At 38.7% G+C, this 19,858-nt stretch overlaps 2 protein-coding genes across 2 annotated transcripts; one reads left to right on the plus strand and one right to left on the minus strand.

Moving 5' to 3' along the window:
• The first annotated feature begins 14,703 nt into the window (after positions 1 to 14,703).
• Positions 14,704 to 15,513, plus strand: LOC130472400 (uncharacterized). The gene is made up of 3 exons (XM_056843181.1): positions 14,704 to 14,990; positions 15,100 to 15,198; positions 15,304 to 15,513. Exons 1-3 carry the CDS (start codon positions 14,874 to 14,876, stop codon positions 15,400 to 15,402), a joined length of 315 nt encoding a protein of 104 aa, XP_056699159.1. The 5' UTR covers positions 14,704 to 14,873; the 3' UTR covers positions 15,403 to 15,513.
• Positions 15,514 to 18,727: 3,214 nt separating this feature from the next.
• On the minus strand, positions 18,728 to 19,597 carry LOC130471615 (uncharacterized). The gene has a single exon (XM_056841850.1). The coding sequence runs from the start codon at positions 19,595 to 19,597 to the stop codon at positions 18,728 to 18,730; it is 870 nt and encodes a 289-aa protein (XP_056697828.1).
• Positions 19,598 to 19,858: the final 261 nt, after the last annotated feature.

Here is a 19,858-nt window from a genome sequence, read left to right on the forward strand (position 1 = left end):
ATACATATTCTTTTGGATTTTTTCCTTTTAAATTTTTTTAAATTATTTTTATGCAAAAAAATGGTCGTACCCAATTAAAAAAATGTTTTATAAGTTTTTTTTTATTGTAAAATAATTTTGTAAAAGAATATTAGACGGTTACATTGGACACAACTTTCTATTCTATTAAGTATTTTGAATTTATATAATTTTTTTTGATATGGTAAAGAATATAAGACATTCGGGTAAGGTAACCGTTCTCTATTGTTTTTCTTCACACAACTGTTACGAGAGAAATGCGTTTTCTATACTCCTAGACAACGTTTAGCCAACTTAACAGTTCTCTATTTAGCGCTTTCTATTCCCTATTTTGTAGTAGTAATTGGTGAGAGATGGATGCGAACCGCTGGCAAGGGTCGCATTTCCTGGCAAAGGCAATTGCATCTTTCTTCATGGTGGGCCAATAATACCCCATGGTTAGAGTCTTGTGGGCTAAGCTTCGTCCTCCGGTGTGATTTCCACATTCGCCATCATGTATGCTACGCGGTGTCGACTCGATCTCGTCGTGATCTAAGTACCTCAGGTATGGTCCTGCAACTGATTTCCTGAATAGTACTCCATGGATTAAAATGAATCTGGAGGCTTTCATGCCGAAGGATTTTTCATGGTTGATTCAGGGTGGGATGGGATGGTATTTGAGCCAGTGTATATAGGGGTCGCGGCATGATGAGGGCACTTGAGTTGGTGGAGTTTGTTCGGTGATGGGTAGGTTATCTTTGGTGATGGCTGGGTACATCAAGTGGACTACGGGGATGGAGGCACTAGTGGAAAAAGGCTTATTTGCATCCCCGCATTTGCCACGCCATTCTGAACATGTGACGCAAATGACAAATTTTAGCATAAAATTTAGTCATTTGCGTCGCAGCTTTGTTAAACTGCGACGCAAATGACTCTAGGATGCCCCCCAGAGTCATTTGCGTCGCAGATTAGTAAAACTGCGACGCAATTAACTCAATCAAGTGCGTCGCAGATTTACTAATCTGCGACGCAAAAGACTCTGGGGGGCATCCTAGAGTCATTTGCGTCGCAGTTTAACAAAGCTGCGACGCAATATGTTTTGATTTTTTTTTTCGAATTCGCGCTCAGCTTAATTGCTTTCAAGCTTCATTCTGACTTAGGTTTTGCTCGACAAACAACCAACACTGCTTCACTCCCAAACGAAACCAACACCAACACTGCTTTGCTCTCACCGGCGGCTTCACCCTGTTCACTGCCGTCGTTGCTTCACTGCCGCCTTCCGTGCCTTCCGCCGTTTCTTCACTGCGCTGCCCCTTCACTGCGCTGCACTTCATTGCTTCACTCCTTCTTGCTCTACTCCCTTTTTAGAGCCGCCGCCCACGGCCAAGGAAGTCGTCCACGCTGCCGCCCACTCACTCCTTCACGCCGCCGCCCACTCAGCCGCCCTTGTTCATTGTAGTCTCTCCTCTCTTAGGTATTGAATTTTAATTTTGATATTTATTGAATTTTAATTGTGCATTTTAATTTTAATTGTGGACATTATAATTGAATTTTAATTATGCATTATAATTGAATTTTAATGGTTGATATTATTTGTTGAATTTTAATTGGGTACATTTTAGGATTTAGGTTTTGTTGAATTTTAGTTGTAGGTTTTGTTGAATTTTAGTTGAATTTTAATTGGGTACATTTTAGGATTTAGGTTTTGTTGAATTTTAGTTGTTAGGTTTTGTTGAATTAAAAGTTATGAAATGAAGTTTTGGGTATGAAATGAATTTAGGTGATATATGAAATCATGTTTTGGGTTTGCTACAAAACTTTGGATTTATAATGATATGAATAGCCTAGTTTATATTCTAACCTTTGACAAAATTTGGTCTAGTGGTTGAAAATGGATCGGAGTTGGATGTATGGTAGTAAACGATTTTCTACAAGGTTCTTACAAGGGATTCAAGAGTTCATTAAGGTTGCCTTGAAACATCAATCAGAACATGAATCAAGTTTAATTCTGTGTCCTTGTTGTGATTGCAATAATTCAAGGGGGTATCGGGATATTGATGATATTGTTGATCACATAGTTCGTCGCGGTTTTAAGGGTAACTACACGACGTGGACATGGCATGGTGAGAGCATAGATCATGGGGCAAGTTCTAGTATGCCGAGCTCGAGTCAGCATAATCATTGTGATAATGGTGATGATAATGAAATTGAGGATGATATTGGTGTTGAAAGTGAGGAAGAAGAGGAGAAAGATAGGATAGATGATATGATGCATGATGTGGAAGACCATCATTTCGTTGAGCGTCCCCATATGTATGATAGTATAATCAAAGCTTCCGCAACACCATTATATCCTGGTTCTACACAAACTGTACTTGGTGCCGTCATCGAATATTTCAACTTAAAGGTGGAAAACGGTTGGACCAACAAGAGTTTTTCACAGTTTTTGGAGGCCACGTCTGGTAATCTTCCTGAAGGAAACAAACTTCCAAGGTCTAACTATGAGGCCCAGAAGCTTATGTGTCCTTTGGGTATGGATTATGAGAAGATACACGCGTGTCCAAATGATTGCGTGTTGTATCGAAAGCAGTATGCAAATCTGCATGAGTGTCCAAGATGCGGATTGTCCCGTTACAAGATCGTGGAGAATGATGCAACATCAACTAAGAAGAAACCTTCTCCGGCTAAGGTGCTTTGGTATCTTCCAATTATACCAAGATTTAAGCGCCTTTTCTCAGAAGAGAAAACTGCAAAACTCTTGAGGTGGCATGCCGAAGGGAGGAAGAAAGATGGGTTAATGAGGCATCCTGCTGATTCTCCACAATGGAGGAACATTGATCGAAAGTACAAGGTCTTTAGGGAAGAAGTTCGGAATCTCAGGCTTGGTCTTTGCACGGATGGAATGAACCCATTTGGGACACTTAGTACCCAATATAGCACTTGGCCGGTTCTTCTCACCATATACAATTTGCCTCCTTGGTTATGCATGAAGCGTAGATACATCATGTTGTCGCTCTTAATCTCTGGGCCTAAACAACCCGGAAATGACATAGATGTGTATCTAGAGCCACTCATTGAAGATTTGAAATTGTTGTGGGATGAAGGGGTGTTGATGTTTGATGCATACACCAAAACCAATTTCACTTTACGTGCCATGATTTTTTGTACGATAAATGATTTCCCGGCTTATGGAAATTTGTCAGGGTATTCTGTAAAGGGAAAGAAGGCATGTCCAGTTTGTCATGATGATTTGGTCTCGAGGCGCCTAAAATTTTGTGGGAAAGATGTGTACATGGATTACCGGATGTATCTTCCTGAAGATCACCCATTTCGAAAAGAGAAGGAAGCTTTTAATGGAGAATTGGAGATGAGAGAAGCTCCTGCCCCCTTATGTGCGTGTGAGGTTTATGAACGGGTTAAAGACATTGAGACAGAGTTTGGTAAGCCTTATAAAGGTCAGCCAAGTGGTGGTTACAAGAAGAGGTCTATCTTTTGGGATCTCCCATATTGGAGAGATTTGGAAGTTAGGCATTGTTTGGATGTAATGCATATTGAGAAAAATGTTTGTGATGCCATTGTTGGGACATTGTTGAATATGCAAGGGAAAACGAAGGATGGGCCTAAAGTTAGACAAGATATGGCTGTTATGGGTCGCTCCGAGTTGGCACCTCAAGAAAGGGGAAAACGCTGGTACCTTCCCCCAGCTTGTTTCACCTTGTCTAAAAAGGAGAAAGTTAGCTTTTGTGAGTCTTTGCATGGCTTAAAGGTCCCTGCCGGTTACTCTTCAAATTTTCGTAGACTTGTGTCCATGTCTGACTTGAAATTAGTTGGAATGAAATCTCATGATTGTCACGTGTTGATGCAACAATTGCTGCCGGTTGCAATTCGAGGGATATTGCCGCCACAAGTGAGGTATACCATTACAAGATTGTGTTTCTTTTTCAACACAATTTGTAGCAAGGTGATCAATCCAACAATACTGGATGATTTGCAGGCTGATGTACTTGAGACCATGTGTCGGTTTGAAAAGTATTTTCCGCCATCATTCTTTGACATGATGCCTCATTTGATTATTCATCTTGTTCGTGAAATTAAGCTTTGTGGGCCAGTTTGTATGAGGTACATGTATCCCTTTGAACGGGAAATGGGTACCTTGAAAGATAGAGTGATGAATCCGGCCAAACCTGAAGCTAGTATTGTCCAACGAACCGTCGCGGAGGAAGTTGCTGCATGGGTTTCTCAATATATGGCACGTTTGAAAGAAGTCGGAGTACCAAAGTCTAGACATGATGGGAGACTTGGGGGGTCAAGGTACAATTGGCAAGAAAAGGATATCAATCAGTTCTGAAATGATGTGTAAGGTTGAGCTGTTTGTGGTGCAAAGTCTTAGTGAAGTCCATCCATACGTGGCTGAGCACATGAACTTTCTTAGAGAGCAATATCCTTCAAAAAATGGTCCTCAACTGATAAAAGAGCATAATCGTTCATTCCTCACATGGTTCAAGCGTCGAGTGATGGATCAATTTTCCGACACGCCTAATGAGGTATCTGACATGGTGAGATGGTTGGCATATGGTCCTAAATGTCAAGTCATATCTTATGAGGGGTACGACATCAATGGCTATTCTTTTTACACGAAGCGAAAAGATGACAAAACGACGATGCAAAATAGTGGTGTTACGGCAATATGTTTGTCTTCAGAGTATGCTAGTGTAAAAGATAGAACACTTGTAGATAAGACGAACTCTTACTATGGAGTCATTGAAGAAATATTAGAGTTGGAATATAAGTATTTTAAGATTCCTCTATTCTGGTGCAAATGGGTTGATATTAGTCGCGGTGTCAAAAAGGATGAACATGGGTACCTGACACTTGTAAACTTTAGTCGAGTTGGGCATCTTGCAGATCCTTTCATATTAGCATCACAGGCAAAACAAATCTTTTACATGGTTGACCCTGCCGATCGTAGTTGGTCAGTTGTTCTGGAAGGCAAAAGAAGAATACTTGGCGTTGAGGATGTAGATGATGAAGAAGAGTATGATGAGCAGTTTAATGAGATTCCACCTTCCTCCTGGCATATCCCTCAAATGATTGACGATGTTGACATGAGTTATACACGCCGAGATCATGATGAAGGATTTTATGTTGAAAAAGAGAAATAGTGTGATAGGTACTATTTTGGCAACTATTTTTTCACCAAGTTAATTTGTAGATTAGTTAAAAGTTGGGTTCGAAAACGTCATTTTTGCCTAAATATGTACTATAACGACCCAATTACCCTTAAATGTGGAATAATAGATTAGTACGAGGCTTAGAAAGTTATAACTATGCATATGAGACATGTAATAAGTTTGAAAACATTCCTTAGGTTGTTTAGTTAAAAGTTGGGTTCGAAAACGTCATTTTTGCCTAAATATGTACTATAACGACCCAATTACCCTTAAATGTGGAATAATAGATTAGTACGAGGCTTAGAAAGTTATAACTATGCATATGAGACATGTAATAAGTTTGAAAACATTCCTTAGGTTGTTTAGTTAAAAGTTGGGTTCGAAAACGTCATTTTTGCCTAAATATGTACTATAACGACCCAATTACCCTTAAATGTGGAATAATAGATTAGTACGAGGCTTAGAAAGTTATAATTATGCATATGAGACATGTAATAAGTTTGAAAACATTCCTTAGGTTCTTTGGTTCAAAGTTGGGTTCGATAACATCATTTTTGCCTATATATGTACTATAACGACCCAATTACCCTTAAATGTGGAATAATAGATTAGTACGAGGCTTAGAAAGTTATAACTATGCATATGAGACATGTAATAAGTTTGAAAACATTCCTTAGGTTGTTTAGTTAAAAGTTGGGTTCGAAAACGTCATTTTTGCCTAAATATGTACTATAACGACCCAATTACCCTTAAATGTGGAATAATAGATTAGTACGAGGCTTAGAAAGTTATAACTATGCATATGAGACATGTAATAAGTTTGAAAACATTCCTTAGGTTGTTTAGTTAAAAGTTGGGTTCGAAAACGTCATTTTTGCCTAAATATGTACTATAACGACCCAATTACCCTTAAATGTGGAATAATAGATTAGTACGAGGCTTAGAAAGTTATAACTATGCATATGAGACCTGTAATAAGTTTGAAAACATTCCTTAGGTTCTTTGGTTCAAAGTTGGGTTCGAAAATGTCATTTTTGCCTAAATATGTACTATAACGACCCAATTACCCTTAAATGTGGAATAATAGATTAGTACGAGGCTTAGAAAGTTATAACTATGCATATGAGACATGTAATAAGTTTGAAAACATTCCTTAGGTTGTTTAGTTAAAAGTTGGGTTCGAAAACGTCATTTTTGCCTAAATATGTACTATAACGACCCAATTACCCTTAAATGTGGAATAATAAATTCGGAGAGTATTGCCTGAATGAGCATATTTATGTTTAATAAAAGTGTCATTTTGTCTGTTGTTTTTTGTGATAGTTGATACACTTGCCAATTAATGATACGGGTGTACTGTACGTCCATTGGATGGCATGTTTATTACAGTTGAGGGAGGATGCTGTAGTCTGATTCTGTTTCTTTAGGATAGTGGTGGTTGTTCAAAGGATGATGGATGGTTACACCTGATACTTCTTTATTCAGGGAATTTCCATACTCCTTGAATTCTTATGCAACTGGTCTCTATATTATGCTCATGGAGCTGGATATTATGTCATCCATGTTTGCACTCCCAAACTACCTCCCAACCCGGAAAAAAAACATCTTATTTGGATTTAAGTGTCTGCTAAGTTCCTGTGTACCATCTAATTGATGGTTGTTAGTATCTGAAGGTTATTTCAGGAGCTTGGTTGTGCTTTCTTTGTTGCTTAATCTTTAAAGAACAGTCTGTTTTTGGGTGGGTTTGTGGACCAAAATTTTGCATATTCAAATTCATTCCTCAGCATTTGTGTCACACTTGGAAGAGTCCATAACTCTGCCAATTAAGTCAAATTTTCTGGGTCATTAACAGATCAGGAACTGTGCAGATCAGTGCACAGAACTGATCAGAGCTGACCAGTTCTGTGCACTGATCTGCACAGCTCAGATCAGAACTGTGCAGATCAGTGCACAGAACTGATCAGAGCTGACCAGTTCTGTGCACTGATCTGCACAACTCAGATCAGAACTGTGCAGATCAGTGCACAGAACTGGTCAGTTCTGGTCAGTTCTGTGCACTGATCTGCACAGTTCTGATCTGAGCTGTGCAGATCAGTGCACAGAACTGGTCAGCTCTGATCAGTTCTGTGCACTGATCTGCATAGTTCTGATCTGAGCTGTGCAGATCAGTGCACAGAACTGGTCAGCTCTGATCAGTTCTGTGCACTGATCTGCACAGTTCTGATCTGAGCTGTGTAGATCAGTGCACAGAACTGATCAGTTCTGACCAGTTCTGTGCACTGATCTGCACAGTTCTGATCTGAGCTGTGCAGATCAGTGCACAGAACTGATCAGTTCTGACCAGTTCTGTGCACTGATCTGCACAGTTCTGATCTGAGCTGTGCAGATCAGTGCAAAGAACTGATCAGTTCTGACCAGTTCTGTGCACTGATCTGCACAGTTCTGTGCACTGATCAGTTCTGACCCACAGGGAAATGGGCAACGGATTACAAGAATCACATTGGCGAGATAAGTCGCGCAAAGGTTTCAATATTGATCAGAACCTAGGAAGATGTTTCACAAGGAATAAAAGACACTTTGTGGGAAGACGTCAAGGTAACCGGTTTTATTTTGGAAATTCAGTTGTACATATCTACGTGTCTTTTTCATGTGCTAAAAGACTTTCTTGTTCCTTTTCTTTTTCTTTCATTTAGAGAGAATTTCATATCACAGATGAAACTAAGAAAGAAGTTGTCTTAAAGAGTTGTGATAAGCGTTGGAGGGAATTCAAATCAAGATTGACGACTGGTTGGATCCGGGGTACAAGAAAAAGGCCAAAAGATGAAAAGATGCCATATGATTTGTATAGTTATATAACTAAGGATATATGGAAGGAATTTGTGAAGATACGTACCTCCGAAGAAGCTGAGGTATAAAAATTATTCTTATTTAAAGTCTTGTTATAATCTAAGTTTTATTTTGTTGTAATAATTTCTTTTACCCCCCTAAAATTAGGAAATAAGTGAGAAAGCAAGACAAAGTCAATCTTTCAACATATATCCTCATCATATGGGACAGAAATCATATGCTGAAATGACAAGTGAATGGCAGAGAAAATGGTACATTCCCTCAGTTTCTTCGTCATCTGAAGGTTCCTCTGCGTCTACAATTTCTTCAAGTTTGCCGAGTAGGACATGTTTATGGCTTCTTGCAAGATCGGTACCAGATGAGAAAGGAAATCCTTACTTGCCGGATGAGGGCACACAAAAGGTCAAAGAAAATATTGTAAGTTCATTTAACAATTTTGCGTAATGTTGTGATTCCTCTAATTTCATATATGTTCTTAAATATGAAACCAAGTGTTGAACTTTTCTCAAAACCATTTGATTTCATGTAGGATGAATGGAAAAGGAAACAAGATGAAGGGGAATTTGTTCCCAAAAGTGCACGAGATGATGTCTTATCTCGTGCACTTGGTAAGACTAAAGAAGGGAGACCACTAACATTTGGTGGTGGAGTAGGCATCAAAGCTGTGTGGGGGACCGGAGAGCGGCGTAGCTTTCGACGGTATGGAGATGCGGAGATGGAGGAAATGGAAGCAAGAGTGACCAAAAGGGTCAAAGATGAGACAATACAAGAGATGAACTCCAAGATGGATGCCATGGTCATGGAGAAATTTATCACATTTGCTAAAGAACTTGGTGTCCAAATACCAAGCCATATGAGGATAGACGCAAATGTTCATAGTAGTTGTCGTTCCGGGGGTTTAGATCCATTTGCCGACATTACAGTATGATAATTTGTGTTTTTCAAGTAATTTGTTTCTAGTTAATTCTATTGAACTTTTCTAACATGTTACATTGTATTTGCGTTATTGTTAAAAATAAATAATAAGGAACCTGTCCCGTGCCATCTATACCTGAACATAGGCTCGGAGAAAGTCTTTGTTGCCTATGGTACCATATGTCCAGAGTTGCTCCTTGATCACCACAACGACGTCACGTCCGATAACGTGAAAGTGAGCGTTGATGATTTTGAGCCCGCGTACAAAGAAGCTCCCGTCCCCGTGCCTTCTCAATATATTAAGAAACTTGCTCAAGCTCATGGTACCTTCACTCAGTGGCCAAAGCATTTGGTGTCGCTTACGAATGAGGAGGTAACTAACATATGCATGATAATTTGAAGTAGAACTATTATACCATGTATGCTCACTAATATGTATATCGTTATTTGAAAATCATACCTCAGGTAAACAAGCCTACAAGTAAAGAGCCTAAAGGGAAAGGGAACAAAGGGAAAGAGATAGTGGTTGGGGGAAGTGGAACAAAAGCGTCCAACACTAAATCAAAAACCTATTTCCTTGAAAATTATAAAGTGCAAAATTTGAGTGGTAAGTGCAATGTGATGAAAACTATGATGTTGGGATTAAAAGAAGGGGAGCACGTTAAGGTACATTGCACTAAAAGGACATTCAATATGGAAAAGGACTTTGAAATTAGTGTCACCGTTGAAGACACCGATCAACTTCTCTCGGGAGCATGGCTCAATATATCAATAACACAAGTTTTTGTTACGTGAGTTACCTAAATTCATATTTTGCCCCTAAATTTGATTTTTATGATTGTCTTAACGTTCTTACACTCTATATTATAGGGCTTTGAGTGAGTTGTGTTTTCACGATGATTATCACCCCAATAGTATTGGATTCATGTGCCCGGAGATGATCTCGGCCACCATGTTAAAGTCCGATGCAGATCGAATTCTATTGTACATGACGAGGTCCATGAGTGCACTTAGTTCTAAGACATTCATCTTATGTCCATACTACGAAAAGTATGAAAATTACTTTGAACTTCGTTTTTAATTGATTGTTATAAATTTAACTTTTTTTTTTCTAACTACATACATTTATTGTTTGTATGTAGGAGTCACTGGATGCTTTTAGTTCTTTGCTTGTCTAAACGTGAGGTCTACATATTTGATTCTCAACAGAAGAAGAGAAATTTGATGATTAAGGAGCCACTAAACAAGTAAGTAAAGTATGCATATGAAAATGCCATTTTTGCCTAAATTTTTGCCTAAGGTTCTTTAGTTCAAAGTTGGGTTCGAAAACATCATTTTTGCCTAAAAATGACCTAGAACGACCCAATTAGCCTTAAATGTGAAATAATAGATTGTAAAGAGACTTAGAAAGTTATAACTATGCATATGAGACGTGTAATAAGTTTGAAAACATTCCTTAGGTTCTTTGGTTCAAAGTTGGGTTCGAAAACATCATTTTTGCCTAAAAATGACCTAGGACGACCCAAATAGCCTTAAATGTGAAATAATAGATTGTAAAGGGACTTAGAAAGTTATAACTATGCATATGAGACGTGTAATAAGTTTGAAAACATTCCTTAGGTTCTTTGGTTCAAAGTTGGGTTCGAAAACATCATTTTTGCCTAAAAATGACCTAGGACGACCCAAATAGCCTTAAATGTGAAATAATAGATTGTAAAGGACCTTAGAAAGTTATAACTATGCATATGAGACGTGTAATAAGTTTGAAAACATTCCTTAGGTTCTTTGGTTCAAAGTTGGGTTCGAAAACATCATTTTTGCCTAAAAATGACCTAGGACGACCCAATTAGCCTTAAATGTGAAATAATAGATTGTAAAGAGACTTAGAAACTTATAACTATGCATATGAGACGTGTAATAAGTTTGAAAACATTCCTTAGGTTCTTTGGTTCAAAGTTGGGTTCGAAAACATCATTTTTGCCTAAAAATGACCTAGGACGACCCAAATAGCCTTAAATGTGAAATAATAGATTGTAAAGGGACTTAGAAAGTTATAACTATGCATATGAGACGTGTAATAAGTTTGAAAACATTCCTTAGGTTCTTTGGTTCAAAGTTGGGTTCGAAAACATCATTTTTGCCTAAAAATGACCTAGGACGACCCAAATAGCCTTAAATGTGAAATAATAGATTGTAAAGGGCCTTATAAAGTTATAACTATGCATATGAGACGTGTAATAAGTTTGAAAACATTCCTTAGGTTCTTTGGTTCAAAGTTGGGTTCGAAAACATCATTTTTGCCTAAAAATGACCTAGAACGACCCAATTAGCCTTAAATGTGAAATAATAGATTTTAAAGAGACTTAGAAAGTTATAACTATGCATATGAGACGTGTAATAAGTTTGAAAACATTCCTTAGGTTCTTTGGTTCAAAGTTGGGTTCGAAAACAGAGCTTTTGCCTAAAAATGACCTAGGACGACCCAAATAGCCTTAAATGTGAAATAATAGATTGTAAAGAGACTTAGAAAGTTATAAATATGCATATGAGACGTGTAATAAGTTTGAAAACATTCCTTAGGTTCTTTGGTTCAAAGTTGGGTTCGAAAACATCATTTTTGCCTAAAAATGACCTAGGACGACCCAAATAGCCTTAAATGTGAAATAATAGATTGTAAAGGGCCTTAGAAAGTTATAACTATGCATATGAGACGTGTAATAAGTTTGAAAACATTCCTTAGGTTCTTTGGTTCAAAGTTGGGTTCGAAAACATCATTTTTGCCTAAAAATGACCTAGGACGACCCAAATAGCCTTAAATGTGAAATAATAGATTGTAAAGGGCCTTAGAAAGTTATAACTATGCATATGAGACGTGTAATAAGTTTGAAAACATTCCTTAGGTTCTTTGGTTCAAAGTTGGGTTCGAAAACATCATTTTTGCCTAAAAATGACCTAGAACGACCCAATTAGCCTTAAATGTGAAATAATAGATTGTAAAGAGACTTAGAAAGTTATAACTATGCATATGAGACGTGTAATAAGTTTGAAAACATTCCTTAGGTTCTTTGGTTCAAAGTTGGGTTCGAAAACATCATTTTTGCCTAAAAATGACCTAGGACGACCCAATTAGCCTTAAATGTGAAATAATAGATTGTAAAGAGACTTAGAAAGTTATAACTATGCATATGAGACGTGTAATAAGTTTGAAAACATTCCTTAGGTTCTTTGGTTAAAAGTTGGGTTCGAAAACATCATTTTTGCCTAAAAATGACCTAGGACGACCCAATTAGCCTTAAATGTTAAATAATAGATTGTAAAGGGCCTTAGAAACTTATAACTATGCATATGAGATGTGTAATAAGTTTGAAAACATTCCTTAGGTTCTTTGGTTCAAAGTTGGGTTCGAAAACATCATTTTTGCCTAAAAATGACCTAGGACGACCCAATTAGCCTTAAATGTGAAATAATAGATTGTAAAGAGACTTAGAAACTTATAACTATGCATATGAGACGTGTAATAAGTTTGAAAACATTCCTTAGGTTCTTTGGTTCAAAGTTGGGTTCGAAAACATCAGTTTTTGCCTAAAAATGACCTAGGACGACCCAAATAGCCTTAAATGTGAAATAATAGATTGTAAAGGGACTTAGAAAGTTATAACTATGCATATGAGACGTGTAATAAGTTTGAAAACATTCCTTAGGTTCTTTGGTTCAAAGTTGGGTTCGAAAACAGAGCTTTTGCCTAAAAATGACCTAGGACGACCCAAATAGCCTTAAATGTGAAATAATAGATTGTAAAGAGACTTAGAAAGTTATAACTATGCATATGAGACGTGTAATAAGTTTGAAAACATTCCTTAGGTTCTTTGGTTCAAAGTTGGGTTCGAAAACAGAGCTTTTGCCTAAAAATGACCTAGGACGACCCAAATAGCCTTAAATGTGAAATAATAGATTGTAAAGAGACTTAGAAAGTTATAAATATGCATATGAGACGTGTAATAAGTTTGAAAACATTCCTTAGGTTCTTTGGTTCAAAGTTGGGTTCGAAAACATCATTTTTGCCTAAAAATGACCTAGGACGACCCAAATAGCCTTAAATGTGAAATAATAGATTGTAAAGGGACTTAGAAAGTTATAACTATGCATATGAGACGTGTAATAAGTTTGAAAACATTCCTTAGGTTCTTTGGTTCAAAGTTGGGTTCGAAAACATCATTTTTGCCTAAAAATGACCTAGGACGACCCAAATAGCCTTAAATGTGAAATAATCGATTGTAAAGGACCTTAGAAAGTTATAACTATGCATATGAGACGTGTAATAAGTTTGAAAACATTCCTTAGGTTCTTTGGTTCAAAGTTGGGTTCGAAAACATCATTTTTGCCTAAAAATGACCTAGGATGACCCAATTAGCCTTAAATGTGAAATAATAGATTGTAAAGAGACTTAGAAACTTATAACTATGCATATGAGACGTGTAATAAGTTTGAAAACATTCCTTAGGTTCTTTGGTTCAAAGTTGGGTTCGAAAACATCATTTTTGCCTAAAAATGACCTAGGACGACCCAAATAGCCTTAAATGTGAAATAATAGATTGTAAAGGGACTTAGAAAGTTATAACTATGCATATGAGACGTGTAATAAGTTTGAAAACATTCCTTAGGTTCTTTGGTTCAAAGTTGGGTTTGAAAACATCATTTTTGCCTAAAAATGACCTAGGACGACCCAATTAGCCTTAAATGTGAAATAATAGATTGTAAAGGGCCTTAGAAACTTATAACTATGCATATGAGACGTGTAATAAGTTTGAAAACATTCCTTAGGTTCTTTGGTTCAAAGTTGGGTTCGAAAACATCATTTTTGCCTAAAAATGACCTAGGACGACCCAATTAGCCTTAAATGTGAAATAATAGATTGTAAAGAGACTTAGAAACTTATAACTATGCATATGAGACGTGTAATAAGTTTGAAAACATTCCTTAGGTTCTTTGGTTCAAAGTTGGGTTCGAAAACATCATTTTTGCCTAAAAATGACCTAGGACGACCCAAATAGCCTTAAATGTGAAATAATAGATTGTAAAGGGACTTAGAAAGTTATAACTATGCATATGAGACGTGTAATAAGTTTGAAAACATTCCTTAGGTTCTTTGGTTCAAAGTTGGGTTCGAAAACATCATTTTTGCCTAAAAATGACCTAGGACGACCCAAATAGCCTTAAATGTGAAATAATAGATTGTAAAGGGCCTTAGAAAGTTATAACTATGCATATGAGACGTGTAATAAGTTTGAAAACATTCCTTAGGTTCTTTGGTTCAAAGTTGGGTTTGAAAACATCATTTTTGCCTAAAAATGACCTAGGACGACCCAAATAGCCTTAAATGTGAAAAAATAGATTGTAAAGGGACTTAGAAAGTTATAACTATGCAAATGAGACGTGTAATAAGTTTGAAAACATTCCTTAGGTTCTTTGGTTCAAAGTTGGGTTCGAAAACATCATTTTTGCCTAAAAATGACCTAGGACGACCCAAATAGCCTTAAATGTGAAATAATAGATTGTAAAGGGACTTAGAAAGTTATAACTATGCATATGAGACGTGTAATAAGTTTGAAAACATTCCTTAGGTTCTTTGGTTCAAAGTTGGGTTCGAAAACATCATTTTTGCCTAAAAATGACCTAGGACGACCCAATTAGCCTTAAATGTGAAATAATAGATTGTAAAGAGACTTAGAAAGTTATAACTAAGCATATGAGACGTGTAATAAGTTTGAAAACATTCCTTAGGTTCTTTGGTTCAAAGTTGGGTTCGAAAACATCATTTTTGCCTAAAAATGACCTAGAACGACCCAATTAGCCTTAAATGTGACTACTACGTATATAATTGCATTTACATGTGTAAACAAAGTATATAATTGCACTTACATGTAAAATATTCTTTGCATTTACATGTGTAAACAAAGTATATATAATTGCATATTTTATCGAATGTGTAGTGCTTTTCGGAGTTACAAGAGACTAGGTGGACAATCTAAGGGAACTAAATTAACATGGATTCCAGCACAGGTATATATATATAATTAGTTTATTATTTACCTAAGAAATAAGTTTTTCAAAATTATAACATACAATGTGATAGAAATTTTACTTGTGTTATTTATTTTAATGCATTTAGTGTGCTCAACAACCGGGATCACTAGATTGTGGCTACTACGTCATGCGTTTTATGTACGACATAATAATGAATCATGGTAATAGTCAAGATCTTACTAAGGTATGTACGTTCTCATAAACTACGTACTTTATATAATAAATTGAAGTACACAAAACTATTATATTGATCAATCGTTGATAAATTGAATTATTTACACTTTTTCAGGATTTTTCAAGAACATTGCCTTATTCACCGGAGGAGATTAATGAGGTGAAAGATTTTTGGGCAGATTACTTCATGAACAATGTCGAATTTTTAGCTTAATTTGTATTATGAACTTGATCTCTAGCTAGCTACGTACCTTTGTTGTAATAATTTTATGTTTGTTGTAACATGTTGGTTGATCGATCTATGACGAATTTAATTGCCTTTTATTGGGAACGTTAATTACGTTGTAAACTTTTGTGACAGGTATTAATTATAAATGTATTCCCGGTATTGGGAATGAAGCGTCTAATTTCAAAGACGATCATGTCGGAATTTCCAACTAAAATATTAAAAAACGAATATTTTTTTTTAAAAAATAAGTCATTTGCAACGCACGTTAGCTCAATGTGCGAGGCAAATGACTTAATTTTTTGGCGCTAAAATTGTCATTTGCGTCGCACATTAAGCTATTGTGCGTGGCAAATGACTTTTTTTTTTGCGCCTAAAAGTCATTTGCGTCGCACATTTAGCTAATGTGCGTGGCAAATAACTTTTCAACATGGTGCCTGAAAAGTCATTTGCAACGCACATTAGCTAAATGTGCGACGCAAATGAACCTTATTGTGCGTTGCAAATGACTTTTCAGGCACCATGCCTGAAAAGTTATTTGCGTCGCACATTTGCTAATTGTGCGACGCAAATAAGGTTCATTTGCGTCGCACAAATGTGCGACGCAAATGACTTTTAGTCATTTGCGTCGAGAGCTTTTGCCACGCACGATGTGCGACGCAAATATGCTTAAAAGTGCGATGCAAATGACCCTTTTTCCACTAGTGAGGTGAGCTTGGGTTTGATATTTGAGCCAAGATTGGCTAAGGCATCGGCCTGGGTGTTCTGATCTCTTGGTATTTGTTGCAGGGTGCATGAGTCGAACTTGTTGACGAGCCTTTTTTCTATCTCCAAGTAGGCCTGCATCTTAGAGTCCTTTGCTGCATACGAACAGTTAATTTGACTGATAAACAATAATAAATCACAACGTACCTCGAGTCGACGGATACTCATGTGGAGTGCTATTGATAATCCTAAGATCAAGGCCTCGTCTCCGCCTCGTTGTTGGTAGCTTTGAACTCGCAACAGACAGACTGCACTATGGTGTCCCCTTGTGGGGACTTTAGCACAATACCTAGGCCTGTCCCCCGTATGTTGGAAGAGCCGTCAGTATGCAGAGTCCATGTTGACGAGAGTCCATCATCGGTTAGTATGTTGACTTCTTTGTCGACTTCGTGTTGAAGGCTTGGGCTGAAGTCAGCCACAAAATCTGCTAGAGCCTGCGACTTGATGGTTGTGCGAGGTTCATACCTGATATCTTAACAACCTAACTGTATTGCCCATTTGGACATCCTACCATACAACTCGGGTTTCCTCATGATTGACTTCATGGGATAGTTAGTTCTAACAGTTATAGGATGACTCTCGAAATAAGGGCGTAATTTAGTAGAAGCAACAACTAGTGCAAGGAAAAGTTTTTCAAGATGGGAGTACCTTGTTTCGGCGCTAAGTAAGGACTTACTGACGTAATAAACAGGTAACTGTCTGCCGTCTTCTTCTCGTACCAATACTGCACTGATGGTCGACTCTGTGACTGCAAGGTATATTTGTAATTCCTCATTGCTTTTTGGTTTTGACAGTAGCTGAGGGTTTGACAGGTACTGTTTGAGTTGTTGTAGCGCAGCTTCGTGTTGGCCGGTCCAACTGAACTTCTCATTCTTCCTGAGGATGTCGTAGAATAACTTGCATTTGTCGGACGACCTAGAGATGAAGGGGTTAAGAGCAGCCACTCTGCCTGCTAACTTTTGCACGTCCTTTTGGTTTCGAGGTGATTATAGGTTGATGATTGCGCGGATCTTGTCGGGACTAGCTTCGATGCCTCTTTGAGTAACCATATAACCCAGAAATTTTCCAGAGGAGACTCCAAATGAGCACTTGGTGGGGTTGAGTTTCATGTTGTATTCTCGTAGGACGTCGAAGGCTTGTTGGAGGTGTGAGATGTGATCTGAGGCTTATTTGGATTTTACCAATATGTCGTCGATATAGACTTCCATCGTGTTACCTAGCTGTTTTCTGAACATTTTGTTGACTAGGAGTTGATAGGTGGCGCCAGCATTCCTTAAGCCGAATGGCATGACTTTGTAACAGTAGGTTCCTCGTTCCGTGATGAAGGTGATCTTCTCCTGATCATCCGGGTGCATCAGAATCTGGTTGTATCCACTGAATGCATCCATAAATGTGAGCATTTCATGCCCTGTAGTAGCATCAACCATGGCGTCGATGTGACGTAAGGGAAAGGAGTCTTTGGGGCATGCTTTGTTGATGTCGGTGAAGTCTATGCAAACACGCCATTTCCCGTTCTTCTTTCTAACGACGACGACGTTGGCCAGCCAGTCTGGATATTTGATTTCTCTAATCTTTCTGGTGTCTAATAGTTGATGAACCTCGTCGTTGATGATTTGGTTGCATTCTGGAGCGAACTTCCGTCATTTCTGCTTGACGGGCTTGTGATGCGGATCAACACTTAGCTTGTGAGTGATAACGTCGGGGCTAAGATGACTAATATCCTCACGTCTAATATCCTCATGGGACCATGCGAAATAATCTGCGTTGGCTTTGAGAAATGTGATAAGTTCCGACCTGATGTCGTCAGGTACGCCACAATCCAATGAAGACGACTTGTTCTGGCTTCGCAGGATCTAAGATGACTTCATCAAGCTGCTCGGATTTGGTCTCTTTATAGCATGCTGGGTCGGAACTGGACAGTAGTTGCTATATGGAAGATTTATTGGTGGCTGAGGGCTTTAGATCTGCCTTGTAACTTACTTTGGATTCTTGCTGATCCCCTTTGATTTCCTGAACCCCCCATCGAGTTGGGAATTTGATGGTTTGATGGTATGTCGATGGGATGGCCTTCATGTCGTGAATCCAAGGCCTGACCAAGATAATGTTGTAAGACGAAGGGCAATCAATAACACAAAACTTTACCTGTTGGTTGATCCCTTGGGCGTAAACAGGTAGGGTGACTTCTCCAAAGGTGGTCTTCGCCTCGCCGCTGAATCCTATCAACACAGTGGATTTTTTGACGACATTTGTATCTGGGTTGAGCCCCATCTCCTTGAGGGCGTCGAGCATCATAACGTTGGTGGAGCTACCGTTGTCGACCAGGACTCGTTTGATCATGCAGTTCCCAACAGGAATGGAGATTACCAGACCATCCTGATGTTTATCTTAGATGTCCCCTGCGTCAGATTCATCAAAAGATATAGGGGTTAGATACTTTGCGGCTACGGCTCGGGCTGGTCTGTCTATCTCATTTTCTCGAGCGTGCCTCTTCGCTGCAGAATAAGTCAAACCACAAACGTCAAAACCTCCAGCAATAAAATTTACAGTTTTAGTATGAGGAGGGGGGGAGGAGGTCGAGAAGGAGAGTTGGAGTTGTCTTTTTGACGACGCCACGAGCTTTGTCTAACATGACGTCCTTTAGGTATCCGTTCTTCAGCAAGTAGGCCACTTCTTTTCTTAATGCCACGCACTCGTTGGTGGTGTGACCGATGTCGGCATGGAAATCACACCATTTTGAGGGATCCTTCTTTGATTCGGGTTTACTGGATTTCGGTGGCCACTGCACTGCTTTCCCCATCTCCGAGAGGTGATTCATTAGACCTACAGTGTCAACACAAAAAGAATATTTGTTAATCTTTGGGGGCAGGTCTGGACTATTCTTCCAGTCGGATTCGTCGTCTTCTTCCACCATTGTTACATGTTGAGGTCGGGAATAAGGGGCAGGATGATCATTGCTTCTCTTGGGATATGGTAGTCGTCTGTCCGTCTTGGTGTAGTCGTTGGTTCCCTTTCTGGAGTAGAGAGTCTCTTCCAACCTGACTTGAGCCATTGCTTTGGCTTGTGCATCTTCGAACGTCTTGCAGGGGTACTTGATTAGATCCCTCCATAGGTCGGTTTCGCCATACAATCCTTGCCTGAACGCTTCGATTGCTGTTGGGACGTCACACTCAGGTACAGTTACCTTCTCCCTGATGAACCGAGCTATGTAATCCTTCAGAGGTTCGTCTGGGCGTTGAACCACACGGTATAAGTCGCTTGTTTGCTTCTCCAAACACCTGCTGCTGGCGAACTGCTGATTGAACATGTTGTCGAGGTGAGCAAAAGAAGTGATGCATCCGTTTGGCAGGCTGGTTAGCCACTTCAAGGCGGGCCCAATCAATGTCGAACCAAACCCTTTGCAAAGATTAGCTTCCCTCATGTTCTTGCGAACCGGGATTGTCATCATCCGCTGCTTGTAGGTCAAGATATGCTCTCTTGGGTCGGTCGTTCCGTCGTACATGGGCATATTAGGTGGGCTAAACGCTTCGGGATGTCGATTGCGTCGATGGGGTCGGCATACGGTGAGTCGGCGTAACTATTTAGGCTGGCTTCTTTGATTGGTGTGTGACCATTTCCGCGCCTACCGAAACTTGGCATTTGCTTGACATTCCCGATGTCAAGTATGGAGGTCGTCTGCCGA

Source organism: Spinacia oleracea, chromosome 4 (genome assembly GCF_020520425.1).
Source record: "Spinacia oleracea cultivar Varoflay chromosome 4, BTI_SOV_V1, whole genome shotgun sequence".
NCBI lineage: Eukaryota > Viridiplantae > Streptophyta > Magnoliopsida > Caryophyllales > Amaranthaceae > Spinacia > Spinacia oleracea.

Excerpts from the sequence above, each read along its gene's own strand:
- LOC130471615 (XM_056841850.1), bottom strand. The coding sequence starts at position 19,597 with ATGAGGGAAGCTAATCTTTGCAAAGGGTTTGGTTCGACATTGATTGGG.
- LOC130472400 (XM_056843181.1), top strand. The coding sequence starts at position 14,874 with ATGTGTAAACAAAGTATATATAATTGCATATTTTATCGAATGTGTAGT. Across the intron at positions 14,991-15,099 it reads TAACATGGATTCCAGCACAG|TGTGCTCAACAACCGGGATC; the intron begins GTATATATATAT and ends TAATGCATTTAG. Across the intron at positions 15,199-15,303 it reads ATAGTCAAGATCTTACTAAG|GATTTTTCAAGAACATTGCC; the intron begins GTATGTACGTTC and ends ACACTTTTTCAG.